Genomic DNA, 17772 nt, shown 5'->3' with positions numbered 1-17772 from the left:
AAGGTATGTTCTTAAACCTATTTACATGTGAATTCTGATTTCCATATGCTAGTATTAGGGTTCAAAGTCTTGGATTCAAAGTATGTACAATAGAGAAACCTAGATCCGAGCTTTAGGGTTTGTATGAGCACATAGGATGTCTTATGACCAAAACCCATCAAAAGGAACAGTAGAGTCTTGGTAGAAGACTGCTTTCATAACAGTAGAGTCTTGGTAGAAGACTATTTCAAACAATCGAGTCTTGGTAGAAGACTACTCTTAAAAGTTAGGACCATAATGCTAATCTTATGATTCCTTAATGTATACACTATAGGATAGATATATGCTAATAGATTCCGACAGCTAATAGGATGTGTGTTTTCCGCCTCATTGCCTGTTCTCGTTGGATTGGGGTCTTGAATTGAGTTCCCACAATCTATTATCTATGCGAATCTATATATATTTATGCTTAGTATACATTAAGTCATCATAAGGGTACCAAGTATGGATCAGGTTATAAGATACAGAGTCAAAGTACAGTTTTTCTAGTACAAATCATACTTTTCAAAGTCAGTACTTTTGATAGACAAAACTAGAGATTTCCCAGAAAGGGCTTAATCCATTTTATTAAGCAGTACATTTTTAAAAGAATTTAAGTGATTTAACTCTATAATACCTTAGTTTATACACCATGTTTATATATAGAACTAATATCCGATAGCTAGTTAAATGTGTGTTTTCCCCCGACGTCCTGTTCTCGTTGGATTGTGGGCTTAGGGCATATTCCCCCAATTAACTATCTACCCGATATCAGATTATATATAACAATATAAACAAAGCTATTATAAAAGTAATCACCGTAGTCATTAATTTACTATAAGAAATATAGGTTTTCTTAAAAGAACTATTCATTAGATATAAAGGAACCATTACAAATAACTCCATGAGTAACAAGTGAATACACCAAGGTTATATATGACAACGATCCAACAACCAATGGAATGTGTGCTATCCGCCTTACTTACTGTTCCCCGTTGGGTTGTGAGTTTAGGGCAGATACGCACAATCGATTGTTTGTTTACTATAAGTATATATATAACTTGTACCCACTTAGTACGCATAGAAAGGATTGTAATGTCATTTTACTTAACTTCCATTAAAGTAGGAAATATAGGATTTTCTAGAGGAATAGGCGAACTTTTCAAAACAGAACTTACAACTTACATCACTTTTACATATACATTTTCAACAACATTTTACAGCTTACTCACATCACTAAAATCTTATGAACTCACTAGCTTAATTGCTGATCAACTCTTTCAAATAACTTGTATTCTCAGGAAACTATTAGACAGGTGCTCGTGCTGGGGATTCAGAAGATGGAGCATTATAGCTTCAAGTCTTATTTTGTTATTTGTGTATGAATTCTACGTTTTGTGAACACACTTTGTAAACACTTTCTTTTGAAATGAAATGGTTGTTTATTACTTTCTTACCATATACATATCTCGTGATACTTGACATGACGTCCTCCACCCCCGAACGTTTCCGCCGTTCCGGTTTTAGGGTGTGACAGATTGGTATCAGAGCATTGTTTATAGTGAACTAAGTATATCAACCGATAGAAGATATACAACTATAAATACAATGGGGCTTAAGTGCTCTGGATAATGATATATTTTACAATATAACTGCAAGTTATAAAAAATATACCTACTTGCTCATACATGTACATAATAGAACTAAGATCACGAGGAGAACAAAACTAAAAGTATTTCAAAGTTGGGCAATGTCGTCAACCTGAACAGTTATGTAATCATAGCTAGGATCAATATAGCCTGATTAACTATATTCATTCGAGATGTGACCAACATGTGTTTGGGAATGATGTGGTGTTGCAACAGGGTCAAAAACTTACATTATCACCAGTCAAGAGAACATCAGAACAATTTCAGTTAGAATTAGAGTACTATGGGAGTATTCTATGATACTATAACGCGATAACGATTTTAGATCATACCATGTACATTACGTTAGAATACTATAGGAGTATTTTAGTCCAGATACATAACTTATGTGATAACTTAAAAGACCCTTGCAGATAGGTCTATAATCTTACAGGGTATATTCATAAAGTTTTATATATAATCAAGATCTTATAGACATAGAATCTGTGACCGACGCTTCGCTATCCATTCCTTTTAAGGAAGTAGTGTTGAGGTGGGATCAATTGTTCGAAGGTATATTTGATCTTCAATTATATACAATACCAACTGGTATACCTAGTATAATTATAGGAAGATTCCGTAAGGATCACCCCATAAAGTTACCCTAAAGCTCATAGGTTCTTTAGTCACTTTCATTCTCGCACGACAAACCCAGATAAATGCAACCACACCCTCAGAGTGTACAACATAAGAGTCCAGGAGGAACAAGGACAAGTTCATCTGAAGTTTTCAAGGAAAGATTGGCCGAAGTAACCAAAACGTCTTATGCGTCACACTAATAAATATTAACTAGGTTAATTTAGCGAGCGAGTGGAAACACTACTCACATTACATGTGTTAGAATTATGTTCTTACATGCAGCTGGTAACAGTTATTCAGGAAACATATATTCATTCGAGGATAGTTATTTCAAATTCATAGAGTTTATTAGGTATAGACTCATTTATGAATTGTTCCTAGAACCCTGTGGAAGTCAGGACCCGATACATCCATAACTAGGATAACTTTGTCTTTTCAGCTTTCGGCTTGTGTCCGTTGCTATAGACTTATTTTGTCTCATCTTTGTTTTCTTTTAGCAAAGATGCCTCCTCGCAGATCACCCAGACACGCTACTCCTATAACTCCAATACCTTCTCCACAAATCGATGCAGCAACTTTGAACGCTGCAGTGGCCGAGGCTGTGGCAACAACCATGGCACAATATCACTCCATCAGTACAGGTGGGGCGAAGCGCCTACCAATTCTACTCAAGATGAAGTCCCTGTGCGCCAGGGAGAATGCTCCTACAAAGACTTCACCAGATGCCAACCATTGTCCTTTAAAGGAACTGAAGGAGTCATTGCCCTCATGCAATGGTTCGAGAAAACAGAGTCGGTTTTCGAAATCTGTTCATGCCCAGAAGGAAGCAAAGTGAAGTTTGCTGCCTGCACCTTCGATGGAAAGGCCCTAACATGGTGGAACAGCCATGTTAATTCACTGACCCTGTCAGTGGAAAACTCCATAGGTTGGGAAAACCTAAAGGAGTTAATGCGGGAGGAATACTGCCCGTTAGGCGAGATTCAGAAACTGGAACAAGAGCTGTGGGATCTCACTATGGTCGGCTCAGACATAGTGACCTACACGGACCGGTTCATCGAGCTAGCAACTCTATGCCCCGAGATGATTACCTCAGAGAGCAAGAATATAGAAAGGTACATTTGGGGTCTGACTGCTCCGACCCAAGGAAATGTACTATCTTCTAACCCAGCCACGTTCGATAGTGCTAAACGCTTGGCTCAGCGACTCATCAATCATGGAGTCTGCCACAGCGTAAAAGTCCTTATTCCCGAGGCATCAAGGGAAGAGGACTATAGTTAGAAGTCAGGGAACAAGAGGAAGAAGAAACAAACACCACAAGACACCCCGCAAGAACAACAAACGAGTACTATGTATGCCGCAACGACGCCTACTGTTTCAGCACCGGTCAGTCGTTATGCTGGAAACCTTCCGAAGTGTGGAAAATGCAACTTTCACCACACATGAGTGTGCCGGGAAATGCAGTGTTTAAACTGCCACAGAAAGGGACACACAGTCCGTTACTGTAGGCACCGGCTCAACCGATCTCCCAAGTCCTCGGAACTGGAGAAAACCAAGCCTGCTATGGCTGTGGTGAGACTGGACTCATTCAAAGGGACTGCCCGATAATCAAAAACTCAGGCGCGGATGGACGTATTCTGATGATCACCGCAGGAAAATCTACCCCGGAGTCGTCAACGAGTAGTGGTACGTTTTCAAAATAGTAATTACTTTTAAAATTGATGTATATTCATATAAGATTAAAATTGGGGATGACACTTAAAAGTTACTACACCAACTCACATGTTGAAATAGGTCACAGTATTCAAGAGAACTAAAAAGATCCCTCAGAGAAGCTATTATGGCTCACCATATACCTTCAGGGTTGTGTGCAACTAAGATGTGGCAGACTTAGACTGAGTGACTCCACTTAGGTCCTCGTTCCTTAATTGGTTGAGGATTTGAGGCAGAGATACTCAGTCGACCGTCTGGCATATTTTAAAAATTCACAGCTAGTATATGACGGGCAATGGTAGTGGTACGAAGGGGGATTATAGTTATAAAAGTATCCCTTCAGTTAATAAAGCACTTTTATTTGTATGTATGCGCACATAGCGGTACGATACATAGGAGTGTTAACTTCAAGTAGAAAACAAGAAACGCGAGATCAGTTACAAGGAGTACATTGTTGAACATACTAAGAGTGCAATATAAACCATACCAGGGATACATCATCGTATATCAGACGTTTCTTTCATTTGACCAAAACTTTGTTTAGTATAGAGTCCATTTTTTCCTTTCGTCATGAGTTGGCGTGGTCCTCACCATACCGAGTTCATAGGTTTATATCGCCTCGATCGGCAAGTTCTCGAAAATTTCGTCATTCGTATCAAAGGTCCGACCTAAACCTAAACTTTATCTTTCGCATTCTAAACCCCGAAGTACTTGTGCGAAGAGTACTTTGTCCTACGGAGCCTTATCGTCAGACGTCCGCAGACCGTCACGACATACCACTCGTCCAGCAGACCAAGTTCTAGCACGGAGGCTAAGGACGAATACAGCCCACCTATTACTATTTAGTGTATACGCGAGGGTGGTATATGAGTATGATTACGCAGATATAGTATGTGTGTTTCCGCCCGATCTCCTGTTCTCCGTTGAGTTGTGGACCTGGGGCGGAGTCGCACATCCGACAGTCCTACTAATCCTAATTATATACGGCTTGTATACACGAGGTAATGATAGATGGACCAAGTATGAATCCTATCAAGAACACCAGAGCAAAGTTGCCAGGTCTACGAGTGAGTATTCTGCAAATCAGAAGAGTGCAACCCAAGTAGTAATGCTAAGAGAGCTAATTTCGGGACGAAATTCATTCTAACGGGGGGATGATGTGACAACCCAAAAATTTACATTCAGTGAAACCAACCACTTCATTAGAAGCCAAGTCTATTTCTGCTAACTTTCAAGCTTTTTGGAATAAGTTTGAGTGTTTTAAAGTTAGTGTTTCAGAAGATATCAGGAGAGTGGATACCCTAGGGTTTATTATGTAGCAATAAGTGCCCAAAACTTCAAGAGTTTGGAGTTTACGGTCCAAAATTTATTTGGGACCATAAACCCTAATGACTATATAAATGGGACTTAGTTATTTCATTCATTTTTTCACATTTCCAAGGACTAAAGCCATTTCTCTCTCAAGTAGCATCTCGTTTTTCTTCAAGATCTTCAACTAGTAAGTGTTTCTAGCCTTAGTATGTTAAGATCAAGTGTTAAACTCCATGAAATCATCAAAATACCTCAAGAAAAAGGTCTTCACGGCCCAAGATCTTCTTGGACCGTGAACACTAAAAATGGGGCTTAAATGTGCCCTTTGTCCCTTTAAACCTTTGAAACAAGCATAGAAACAACTACTAGCATGTTTAAACCATAAGAGCCTCAAGAAAACACCCAAATACCTCATGGATAAGGTGTTTACGGTCCAAGAATCTCCTTGGACCGTAAACACTATAAAGGTTGCTAAAAGTGTGCCAAAGTGCCTTAAACTCTTACCAAACCCTAGGAGCAAACATGGAACCTTCCTTGGATATGTTTAGCACATGAAAACCACAAAAATGTCCCATATATATGTGTTTACGGTTTGGGGATCTCCTAAAACCGTAAACACCTCTTAGACATGTTTTGATGCCCCAAACTCATTCCTTAAGCTTAGAAACTAGCCTAAACCTTTACCTAGAAGTGTTTAGGACTTGAAAACTTCATTTGACCATAAACCATTTGAGTTTACTACCGTAAACTCAAGGCCATATGGTCCGAAAACCGTAAATCCTATAAAGGGGTGATATGTTGCCCTAATCACTCCCTAAGGCTAAAACGTGACGTTAGGATGCTTCAAAAGGACTTCTAGGACTTCAAACCACCACATGGTCAAGGTACCATGAGTTTACGGCCGTAAACTCATGGGTTTACCACCATAAACTCAAGTAGTAATGGTTCTTTTATATCTAATGAATAGTTCTTTTAAGAAAACCTATATTTCTTATAGTAAAATAATGACTACGGTGATTACTTTTATAATAGCTTTGTTTATACTGCTATATATAATCTGATATCGGGTAGATAGTTAATTGGGGGAATCTGCCCTAAGCCCACAATCCAACGAGAACATGACGTCGGGAGAAAACACACATTTAACTAGCTATCGGATATTAGTTCTATATATAAACATGGTGTATAAACTAAGGTATTATAGAGTTAAATCACTTAAAGTCTTATTTTGTTATTTGTGTATGAATTCTACGTTTTGTGAACACACTTTGTAAACACTTTCTTTTGAAATGACATGGTTGTTTATTACTTGCTTACCATATACATATCTCGTGATACTTGACATGACGTCCTCCACCCCCGAACGTTTCCGCCGTTCCGGTTTTGGGGTGTGACAAACACCCTTCCTAACCTTTCCTAAGGTCCATATATATATATATATATATATATATATATATATATATATATATATATATATATATATATATATATATTAAGCCTAAAGCACCCGTGCGGACCCAACAGTCTACTAAAAGATGCCAAATTCAAGTGAATTATAGATATATGGATCGATTGCGCAGTGTAAAAGTGTCGGGTTGTCACATGTTAGTTCTTTCGATCCTCATGTCTCAGACCCATTCAAAGTTGTTATCCCAACTATTCTAACTGTTCAACCCTCTCCACCAACTTTACATACTCATGCTAGTTCTAACTATCAGTTTGATGGAGACCTCGACCCTGAAGCAATGGACTCCGAACAACGCTTTCAACAAGAGTTTGTTTTACTTTCCATGAAATATAAGCGTCCCTTCAATCCCACCTACAAACCATATCACAATTGTTTCAAGCTCCTCATCAAAATAATCCTCAACCATTTCCCAAAGCTTCAGAAAATCCACCTGCTTATAAACCCAACATCTCTACATCAAACCATACCTCAAAATCCCACGAGACTCTGAAGTCAGAAAAACCAAAGATCGTTTGTCACAAGTGTGGTCATGCACATCACTATGCCAAAGACTGCTTGGTTGAAGCGCCATAAAAACCCAAGATCAAGGACTCTGCATAGTATGCACATCGAGCCCAAGAAATGGTTGCTAGTGAGAAAGCATTCGTTATCACTGTGTCAAGAGATGTGGAAGGATATTGGTCATCTGGAGATGAAGATAATGTGAGAACTGGTAGAAACATGTGTCTTATGGAAAGATAAACAATCGAATGTGATGAAGGCTACTGGTGTTCATAGAAGAAGAAGAAGAAGATGGAACTTTTGGTGGTTTTTGAGCTTTTGGTGGTATTTCATTCTTCTTGGTGTTCATAGAAGAAAAAGGAACTTCTTGGAGAAGTGTTTAATTGCTTGAAACTTTTGGATCTAGGCTTGTTGCATCTTGATCTACCTTTTGGTGGTATAAAGTTTCTATCTTGATGACTCTAGGTGTTAGATCTAGTTTAAGGAGTATTTTGGGTTTATTTTGGTCCTTAGTGTCATCCTTGTGAGTATGAGATACTCCAAAAGCTTAGAATGTTGGATCTTGGCCTTTGGGAGGTCCCTTGTTCATAAAGATGTCATCTTTATGGAGTATTTTGACCCATGCATGTATTAAGACCTTTGTTAAGTTCTTTTGAGCTCTTAAGTCCCAATAAGCCATGTATGAGTGTATAGTTATCAACTTTACGTGAAAAGTGGCATGATGGAATCATATCTTAGAGTTTAGCATGTGATCTTAATCAATTAAGTGCTTATTTGAGTGAAAAGGTGGCCTGGGGAGTACGTTGGGCATACGTAAGTGTACGCTTAACGTAATATTGATTTGTGGATTATGGACTTGTACTTTGTGCTTCGAGGGTGAGTACGCGAGGCGTACTCCCCATTATGTCATTTTGGGATTTTTGAGGTTTGGTCCTAGTTGGGCCATTGGACTTTTGGCGTTGGGCCATGGTTAGACTGTGGGCTTTCTTGGTATTGGTCCTATGATAGTTTTGGGCCCAATTAGGAAGTTGGACCATATTGGGCTTTGGATTGCCATTTTGGGCTTTTTGTGCAATTGGGATGGCCCTTGGTTTTGGGCTAAGTAAGTAAAGGGTAAAATGGTATTTTACCCTTTAGGAAGTTGCTTTATGTAGTGGGCCTCAGATTTTGGGTTATCGGGATAATTATTGATTAAGATCGTTTGTTGTTAATTGGCGCGAGGTTATCCAGTTGAATGACCTGAGTAGTCATTCGATTATCAGCGGATTGAGGTAAGTTTTAGTCACTATATCCATGGGTCAAAGGCACTAATGCCGGCCCGTTACTTGTTATGTGGAATGCCAGTTGTCTCTGTGATATTTGCATGAAAGACCAGGATCTGGCTCCTATCATTTGTATGAAAGGTCATGGGGGTAGCCCATGACACTTATATATAAGACCGAGATTTGGCCCTCGGCATTGCAAGGAAAGACCATGTGGGTAGCCCATGATACTTCGATGTAATACCGGGATTTGGCCCTCAACATTGCTAGGAAAGACCATGGGGGTAGCCCATGACATTTGTATGTTTTGGTATATGGTATTTTGGGGAACTCACTAAGCTTTGTGCTTACAATTTTATGGTTATGTTTTTAGGTATTTCCGGTTCGAAAGGGAATAGACCGGCTTGATCGCAACGCATCCACCCATGTTTCCGTCTTATGATGATTTTGGGATTGTACTTTGATAATTGTTTTTTTACGAAATACTTTTGAATGATTAGAAAAAGGATAATGGATGTTTGGCTAAAAGACAACCAGTGTTTCGATCGAATTAACAATGAAAATTTTACCTCGTAAATTTTGGGATGTTACATTTTAACAGAAATTTCTCGATTATTTAATATTTTGTCCAAATTAACGAAAAAATCTTTGTTTTTATTTTAACAAGAAATGACATATTATTGTGTACATTAAATTATCAGACTTTTCTGTTAAAAAAGGGACTTTATCAAAAAATTTTCCACAATAATATGACTTTTCTACATAAAACTCAATAAAATATATAAATCGATGCATTAACAAAATAAAAAGTTATTTGTTAATGGTATATATTGTTAAGTTGTTACCCGTTATGGAAATAACATTTTCGTATGATAAGATTTTCGAAAAGGGCATATGCCATAAAAAAATCCTTAAGTTTGTAAGTTTTTGTCGGTTTTACTCAAAGTCGTATTTGATGTCCATTAATGTTTCAAATTTACAACTTTTTTTTTTTATTTTTTTTATTTTAAATTTCACCATTTTTGCAAATTTATGTGGTAATACTGAAAATTTCTGTAAAACGTAAGACCATTCACATTGGTGGATGAATTTTGTCTTTCAATTTATTCTTGCAAATGACATGGAATACCATTCTTCATTCCACTTTGCAATTAATATATATATATATATATATATATATATATATATATATATATATATATATATATATATATATATATATATATATATAATAAGATGATCCCATTTAAAGGCATTGAAAGCTTTATAGAGTTGAAAGAACAATATGAGTTAGCTTTTGGTTTATGTCTTAGGTGACATTTGGTGACATTTGCAAGAAGTAAAAAAAGCACCGATGTGGGTGCTCTAGGGGTTTTAATTAACTAAAAAAAATATTAAAACTGAACATTTTTGCCGAACATAAGAGTTTTAATAAACTAAATGGTAGAATTGAAAAAAACAATTTACACATTAATAAACATAAAATACGATTTTTGATAAAACCAATATAAACTTATAAACTTAAGAATTTTTATGCATTTGCCCCTTCAAAAAGGGGAATCCTCAGAAAAGTCCTAAAATTTTAGTCCGGTTTATGAAAAAAATTCTCAAGCTAAATTTTGTTTACAGAAAAACAAAGAATACGGGTTAAAACTTCGAAAAAACCCTTTTCGGCCGGTTTTGCAGATTTTGCGGGTATTCTGTCTTTTTTCGTTAGTTTGCTCAAAATTTTGGGACCTTTCCAAAAATTACATAATAACCAAAATATTAGGACTTTTTTGAAAATTACTATGAAATTAATGGATATTATTTATTAACAAATCATTTATAAACATAAAAAATATTTTTATTATAAAAAAAGAAATACATTTGTTGCTAATTTCTAGGAATAAATTGGTGGTCTAAGTACTCATCTATTGCTTCCTAACCACTCAAACTCTCTACGTTCTTCCTATGTATTGTTGTGGGTATAATGGTGAGATGTACTTAGTTAACATTCCTCTAATGTTGGTATTCCTCTTATGTTGTTTAACCTAACTACCAACCAACATTCATAGCTCACATGTTAACAACCATCTAACACACATCTATAAAATATAGAAAGTAAACTGTGAATGATAATTTATATGGAAACAAGTGAAGGGTGATTATTTATTTAAATTGTCAATCAAAGTTTACTTTTCACTCTCGATAGATGTGTGTAATTTTATGGTTGTTACCGAGTAATGTTTGGAGATTGGGAGGTAGTTAGGTTAAAGAACATAATGAAAGATTTATATGTTCGTGTAATGATATTTTCTAATAACATGTGATCATATAACATCATGCTTAATAGCAAGTAGACACTTATTGATTGTGTATTAATACATATTATCAACTCTTGTAATGATCACACCTAATAGAGTACTTCTCACTATAACACCTACAACAATACATAGGAAGAACATAGATACTTTAAAGTGGTCAACAAAAAATAGAGAAGTACATAGTCGGTCATTCTATTCCTAGAAATTAACAACAAATGTATTTCATTTGTGTATAATAAAAAAAATATTTTTTATGTTTATAAATGATTTGCTAATAATAATATTAATTAATTCCATAGTAATTTTCAAAAAAATCCCAATATTTTTGTTATCGGGTAATTTTCAGAAAAATCCTAATATTTTGAGCAAACTAACGAAAAAAGACAGAATACCGGCTAAATCTACGAAACCGGCAAAAATTTTTTTTCAAAGTTTTAGCTGGTATTCTGTGTATTTCTGTAAACAAAAATTAATTTGACACTTTACTATAAATTAGAATAAATTTTTTTTATTTTTTATTTATTTATTTATTTTTTTTTTGGAGATTTCAACTTCAAAAACTGCTGCTTCATTTCATATTCAACCCTTGCAAAATTTTCTTGTTTTCAAAGATACATGATATTTTCTAGAGTTGACCAATAGGTTCAAAGTCACGCTAGTTATATTTGACTTTGCTTTGACGGGTGGGATCCGGGAAACATACACCCCCACACATAAATTTACCAAACTACCCTTTCATCTTCAACGAAATCACCGGTCAGGATTCCCTCGTTGTTTTCCCAACGAATTACAATTCGTTCCTTAGCGAGAGACGCTAAACCCATCGACAGTCATAGTCGGCGAAATCGACGAAAATGGCACACCCACGCTGATTTGTCCACGTGTCCTTCCTTGAACTCGGTTGTACGCTCTCTAAACTACTTTACATTTTTACCCTTAGGTCACTTTTAACTGTCAAATCTTTCTAGACTCATTTCTAACAGTGTAGCTTGACGTCGTTGTCACGAAACGGCCCCGTTTTGCAGGTATTTGTTCTTTTCACCGTTCCTTTATCTTTGATACTTCTGTGTAGTTTTGTGGCCACGTTGATTCCGGTTTCTCTTGACTTGTCCCCAAACGCTGCAGTTTAATGTATGGTATTTTGTATTTCATTGTATTTCAGTGATTTCAATTTAGTGTTGATCGAGTCATTTTGATTTGTTTGTTTACATGTTCAATTTTGTTATTTGATTGTCGTCATATCATGATGCTTAGTTCAAATCAGTGATTGATTACTGTTAACGAGCTAGGGCAAGTCAATTGACGAGAATTTTGCACCTTGAGTAATCCTGATCGTCTAAAACTGTTACGATTGAGTTGTTATTGACTTATTATTGGTTATGATTCATATGGGTTTTGGTTTTAGCATCGATTATGATGAGTTATGATGTTTTTCATTCTGTTTTTTGTTATTGATTTGATTCATTTGATGTATTTGGAGATATGAGAGTTCCGGAACTACTCGGTGCTTTTGTTCGGAAGTTACTGCGCGTTCCATACTATCTGATCACTGCAATTCTTCTTTTGTTCAAACAACTCGCTAAGCTTTCTTCTATTCTGAACCCTTTCAACACCAACAATCCTACAATGGGGTGGGGGAACATCTACAAGAGACGAATGAAGGTTTTCACATTGGCATTTGTCATCTACATGGATTACAAGGTGTGTAATTAATTGTTCTTCATTTCTCTTTCCATTTGATCATATTTATGTTTTCAATGAGAAAACCATGATCTCATGCTTCTTATAACCTACTTTTTGTGCTCTGTAAAGGCATTACAGCAGAGAGAGAAACTGGCAAAAAGATCTAAACGAGATGCATTATGGGAGAGAGCTCATGAACGAAATGCTAAACGTGTCTTAAAGTTGATTGTAGAGTTGGAAGGTTTATGGGTGAAAATGGGACAATATTTATCAACTCGTGCAGATGTTCTTCCAGATGCCTACATACGCCTTCTAAAACAACTACAAGATTCTCTTCCTCCTCGCAGATTAGAAGAGGTATGTTTCTCTTTCATGTCAGCATCAGAATTCTTAAAAAAAAGCTTAAAATAACTGAAAACTCTGTTAATCAGGTCTGTCAAACTATAGAGAAGCAGTTGGGTGAATCAATGGATGATCTATTCACAAATTTTGTCAGTGTACCTTTAGCAACAGCATCAGTGAGAACCTTTCTAAGCTTATTGACTACACAATATTTATTTTATTTTTGCATAAACTATAAATAATCTTTGTAGATAGCTCAAGTTCATCGTGCAACATTACATGATGGGAAAGAGGTGGTTGTTAAAGTTCAACATGAGGGCATCAAAACTATTATCTTGGAGGTTTTTCATTCTAGAATCTTGATTTTTTTTTTTCTTTTTGTATAATCTATTAATCTTAAATTAATCCAAGATTTCCCTTTTTACAGGATTTAAAGAATGCAAAGGCAATAGTGGACTGGATAGCTTGGGCAGAACCACAATATGATTTCAATCCTATGATAGATGAATGGTGTAAAGAAGCACCCAAAGAACTAGATTTTAACCATGAAGCAGGTATATGACATAGATGAAAGTTTGTTTCTTTTTGTGTGTAAATGTTGTTTTTTTGTTTCTTCTGTTAATATCTTTGTTCTTGTAGAAAACACTAGAAAAGTGTCTAGAAATTTAGGCTGCAAAAGTCAAGGTCTTGACAGAAGACCTGAAGATGTTGAAGTATTGATACCCGATGTTATTCAGGTATTATATCATTATCATCATCCTTCCTCACCTTTTTCTATATATCTTAAACCTAAACACATTTTATAGGTATTTATATTATTCTTGTATTTCATTTTCAGTCTTCTGAGAAAGTCCTCATTCTAGAGTACATGGATGGGGTACGTCTAAATGATTCTCATGCTTTAGAAGAACTTGGTGTTGATAAACAAAAACTTGTTGAAGAAATTACTCGTGCATATGCACATCAAATTTATGTTGATGGATTTTTTAATGGTGACCCTCATCCAGGTACTCTTTTTACCCTCATTCCTTTTACTTTTTTCTTTATTCTTCAATTCAAATGTATTCTTCTACCCTTCTTTCTCAAATCTTTAAATTCAACTATTTTCAGGTAATTTTCTTGTGAGTAGAGAACCTCCTCATCTTCCAATTCTGCTCGATTTTGGTCTCACAAAGTTGCTTTCAAGCTCTATGAAACACGCCTTAGCCAAAATGTTTCTAGCAGCTGCAGAGGTATGTATATAGAATACTTTATAGATGAGAATTTTTGGTTTTGGCATATATATATGATTTAGATATGTGTTATTTTAGGGTGATCATGTGGCTCTTTTGTCTGCATTTGCTGAAATGGGACTTAAGTTGCGTTTGGACATGCCTGAACAAGCTATGGAGGTGACAAGTGTGTTCTTTCGTGCTACTACACCTGCAACTGAAGCTCTTGTAAGTGACAATAGTAATACTCGTTGTTTATATAATATAAAAAATTATATGATACTGAGAATTCCCTTTTTATTTCATTCTATCATCAAAACAGACTCTAATTGTGAGATACTGAGAATTCTTTTGGTTTAGGAAACTGTGAAATCTTTGCAAGAACAAAGAGCAAGAAACATGAAAATTGTACAAGAAAAGATGAAACTTGATAAGAAAGAAGTTAAACGTTTCAACCCCGTAAGTTCATTTCTTTTCCAAATTCCAACTCTACCCCTTCCCATTATTCAACAAACTTAATTAAACATATCTTCCAGATCGATGCTTTTCCGGGCGACATTGTAATTTTCTCCAGAGTCCTAAATTTACTCAGAGGTTTCTCTCTACTCCTCTACACTCCCACCCTTCATAAAATGTAATTATTTAAAAATTAAAATCATCTCATATTATTTCAGGGCTTTCATCCTCCATGAATGTCCGCATCAACTATCTAAATATCATGAGACCTTTCGCTGAATCTGTTCTAAAAAGGTATATAATTCTATTCACTATTCAAAATTGATTTAAATTTTATTTTGTTTACTATTATTTATTTCAGCAACATAAGTAATACCCCATCATCAAATGCAAAATGGGTATATGATACTCCTGTTCATTCTGATGTGGAGGATAAACTGAGGCGTCTCTTGGTTGAATTAGGGAATGCCAATAGAATACTTGGAATCCAGGTTCTTATACCTCCCTTACTGTTACTGGGACCCACTTTCGTTTGTGAAAAAGACATTAATACCCTCCATATATGTGTTTGTTAGGTTTGTGCATACAAAGATGGGGAAGTGATCATTGACACTGCAGCTGGAGTTTTGGGAAAATATGACCCTCGTCCAGTTCAGCCAGATACATTGTTTCCTGTTTTCTCTGCAACTAAGGGTGTCACGGCAGGGATGTTACATTGGCTGGCTGATAAAGGGTATTTTCGTCATTTTGATATTTTTAACACCCGTGATGTGTCGTGAAAGGAAAGAAAAATATGATTTTTTGTTTTTAAATGATAGGAAGCTGAAGCTTGATGAGAATGTTGCAAACATTTGGCCGGAGTTTGGCATGAATGGAAAAGATCAGATAAAGGTTCATCATATACTAAATCATACATCTGGTCTACAGAATGCTCTTTCAGACATTTATCAAGAAGATCCTATGTTACTTTGTGATTGGGATGCGTGTGTAAAACGCATTGCAAAGGTTTCACCAGAAACTGAACCTGGTCGTCAACAGATATATCATTATATGTCTTATGGCTGGCTATGTGGTGGAATCATTGAGGTATCATATCACATTATTCATTACTTTCACTTTTATTTATTGATTTTTATATTCTTCAACGTGCAGCATGCATCCGGGAGGAAATTTCAGGATATTCTTGAGGAAGCTATTGTACGCCCACTTAATGTTGAAGGCGAGCTCTATATAGGCATTCCTCCTGGTGAGATTCACATTACTAAATAGGAAATTCTACCATTTACACGTGGCAAATTACAAAAATAAATAAACACACAAAATGAATTTTCACCTAATTCATAAGGAATTTTGGTAACCCAGGTGTGGAATCTCGTCTAGCAACTCTTACTTTTGATACAAATGAATTCGCTAAGCGGGCGGCTGCAACCGCCACAAGACAACCTTACGCCGCCATGCCGTCCTCCTTCTCGCCGGAAATCCTTGTAGGCTTCATTCCCTTATCCAACACACTCAATGTCCGCCGCGCCATACTCCCCGCCGCCAACGGCCACTTCTCCGCCCGCGCATTATCCCGCTACTACGCCGCCCTAGTGGACGGCGGCACAGTCCCTCCCCGCCACTCCTCCACCTCCCTCCCACCGCTCGGAAGCCATCCTCACCGCCCGACATTCCCATCCAAGAAAACCTCCAAAAACCAAAAGGACTCCAACTCCACTACCCAACCCGATCTTTACATCAGAATCCCGGAAACCGATGACACGAGTGACGAAATCGATAATAAAATGTTTTCCAATTCGAAATCGAAAATCCATGATGCGTTCTTGGGGAGTGGAGATTATAAGGATTTAATAGTCCCGAATGGGAAATTTGGGCTTGGGTTTAGGCGGGTTAAGACAACTGAGGGATTGGTAATTGGGTTTGGACACGCGGGGTTAGGTGGGTCCACGGGATACTGTGATGTAAACAACCGGTTTTCTATCGCTGTGACTCTAAACATGTTGTCTTTCGGGGCTTTGACTGCTGAGATAATCCGGTTTGTTTGCTCGGAACTTGATCTTCCGGTGCCTGAAGATTATTCGGGATCTCGGGAGTTCATTGATAAACCCGTGATCAATTAATTTATACAGGACGTTACATAATATAATAGGTTATACTGTGTCTGACATACAGTGCAGTTGACCAAGACTCGCTCTTGTGACAAAAGTTGAGGTTTTTGTCTCGCTTATAAAATGATAATACATACTTAAACAATATTTGAATTTTGAGGTGAACTTTTATCATACAATTTTTTTCTTAGCATTTTGAGTTGAAATTGATTTTAGGAAGTATACATTTGCTGTAAATTGAACGTATAAAGATATATTTTCTTCTCTCATATGTGTATCGATGTAATTATTTTTGTCGTGATTCATGTGATTGTAATGTGGTGAGAAACTAAATTTTAGTTGTGTGAGTTGCAAGCCAGATGTCAAAGAAAAGTCAATGCTTGTGTCAACTTTACTAGGTGACATGGATTTGGTTTACTATTGTAATTTTATCGGACAAATGCAATCCCAACAAGTACAACGATCATAATTCGTTTTATTTATTTATTTAAATGAATTTGATATTGAACTTGTTCGATAACTCGATACGAGTCTATTGTGGATCAACATTTATTGAAAATGGAAGGAGGTTTTAAACTATTGTAAGAACTGATAATTAACGATTTTCCTATCAATTGATTTCTATCACTAATCAGAATATATAACCAATTATATGGTACTAACAAGCTATACAAATACACAATAAAAAGGAAAACATAGCCTGGACTAAAATTGGACTGTATAAGGATACATATATATGCTAACATCCTCTCACTTTCATCAAGAGGAAAGGTTTGAACATTTAATCTGGATCGAAATTCATAAAAAAATGTCGAGACTCCTTGTAAAGATTTATGTATACGGAGAGCTAAGTTGGATGCCACATGAAGAATTTTGACCTACCCCAAGACCACTTTATCAATGACAAAGTGTATGTTGATCTTGATATGCTTGGTCCGTAGGTTGACAGAAAAGATAGATGACACCAACATTGTTGTTGTAAACAATGGTTATTTGACGGGTGAGAAGCGAAGCTTTCAAAGAAGATTGCATAGTATATGTTGATCTTGATATTCTTGGTCCGTTGGTGTTGGATCACTTTGGCAGAAAGATAGATGAGACTAATATTATCGCAAGAAACGACCGGAAT

At 36.4% G+C, this 17772-nt stretch overlaps 1 protein-coding gene across 1 annotated transcript; it reads left to right on the top strand.

Moving 5' to 3' along the window:
• The first annotated feature begins 11819 nt into the window (after positions 1 to 11819).
• LOC111892454 (uncharacterized) lies at positions 11820 to 16912 on the top strand. Its single transcript, XM_023888493.3, has 18 exons — positions 11820 to 11974; positions 12324 to 12544; positions 12656 to 12883; positions 12958 to 13044; positions 13120 to 13209; positions 13296 to 13422; positions 13508 to 13605; positions 13707 to 13875; positions 13979 to 14100; positions 14179 to 14307; positions 14440 to 14538; positions 14616 to 14673; positions 14754 to 14829; positions 14897 to 15026; positions 15111 to 15268; positions 15354 to 15621; positions 15688 to 15781; positions 15898 to 16912. The coding sequence occupies exons 2-18, from the start codon at positions 12326 to 12328 to the stop codon at positions 16653 to 16655; spliced, it is 2910 nt and encodes a 969-aa protein (XP_023744261.1). The 5' UTR covers positions 11820 to 11974; positions 12324 to 12325; the 3' UTR covers positions 16656 to 16912.
• The last annotated feature ends 860 nt before the right edge of the window (positions 16913 to 17772 follow it).

The sequence above is a fragment of the Lactuca sativa genome, chromosome 5 (assembly GCF_002870075.4).
Source record: "Lactuca sativa cultivar Salinas chromosome 5, Lsat_Salinas_v11, whole genome shotgun sequence".
Taxonomy (NCBI): Eukaryota; Viridiplantae; Streptophyta; class Magnoliopsida; order Asterales; family Asteraceae; genus Lactuca; species Lactuca sativa.
The sequence above is the reverse complement of the archived record's forward strand: the minus strand, read 5'-3'. Positions and strand labels throughout refer to the sequence as shown.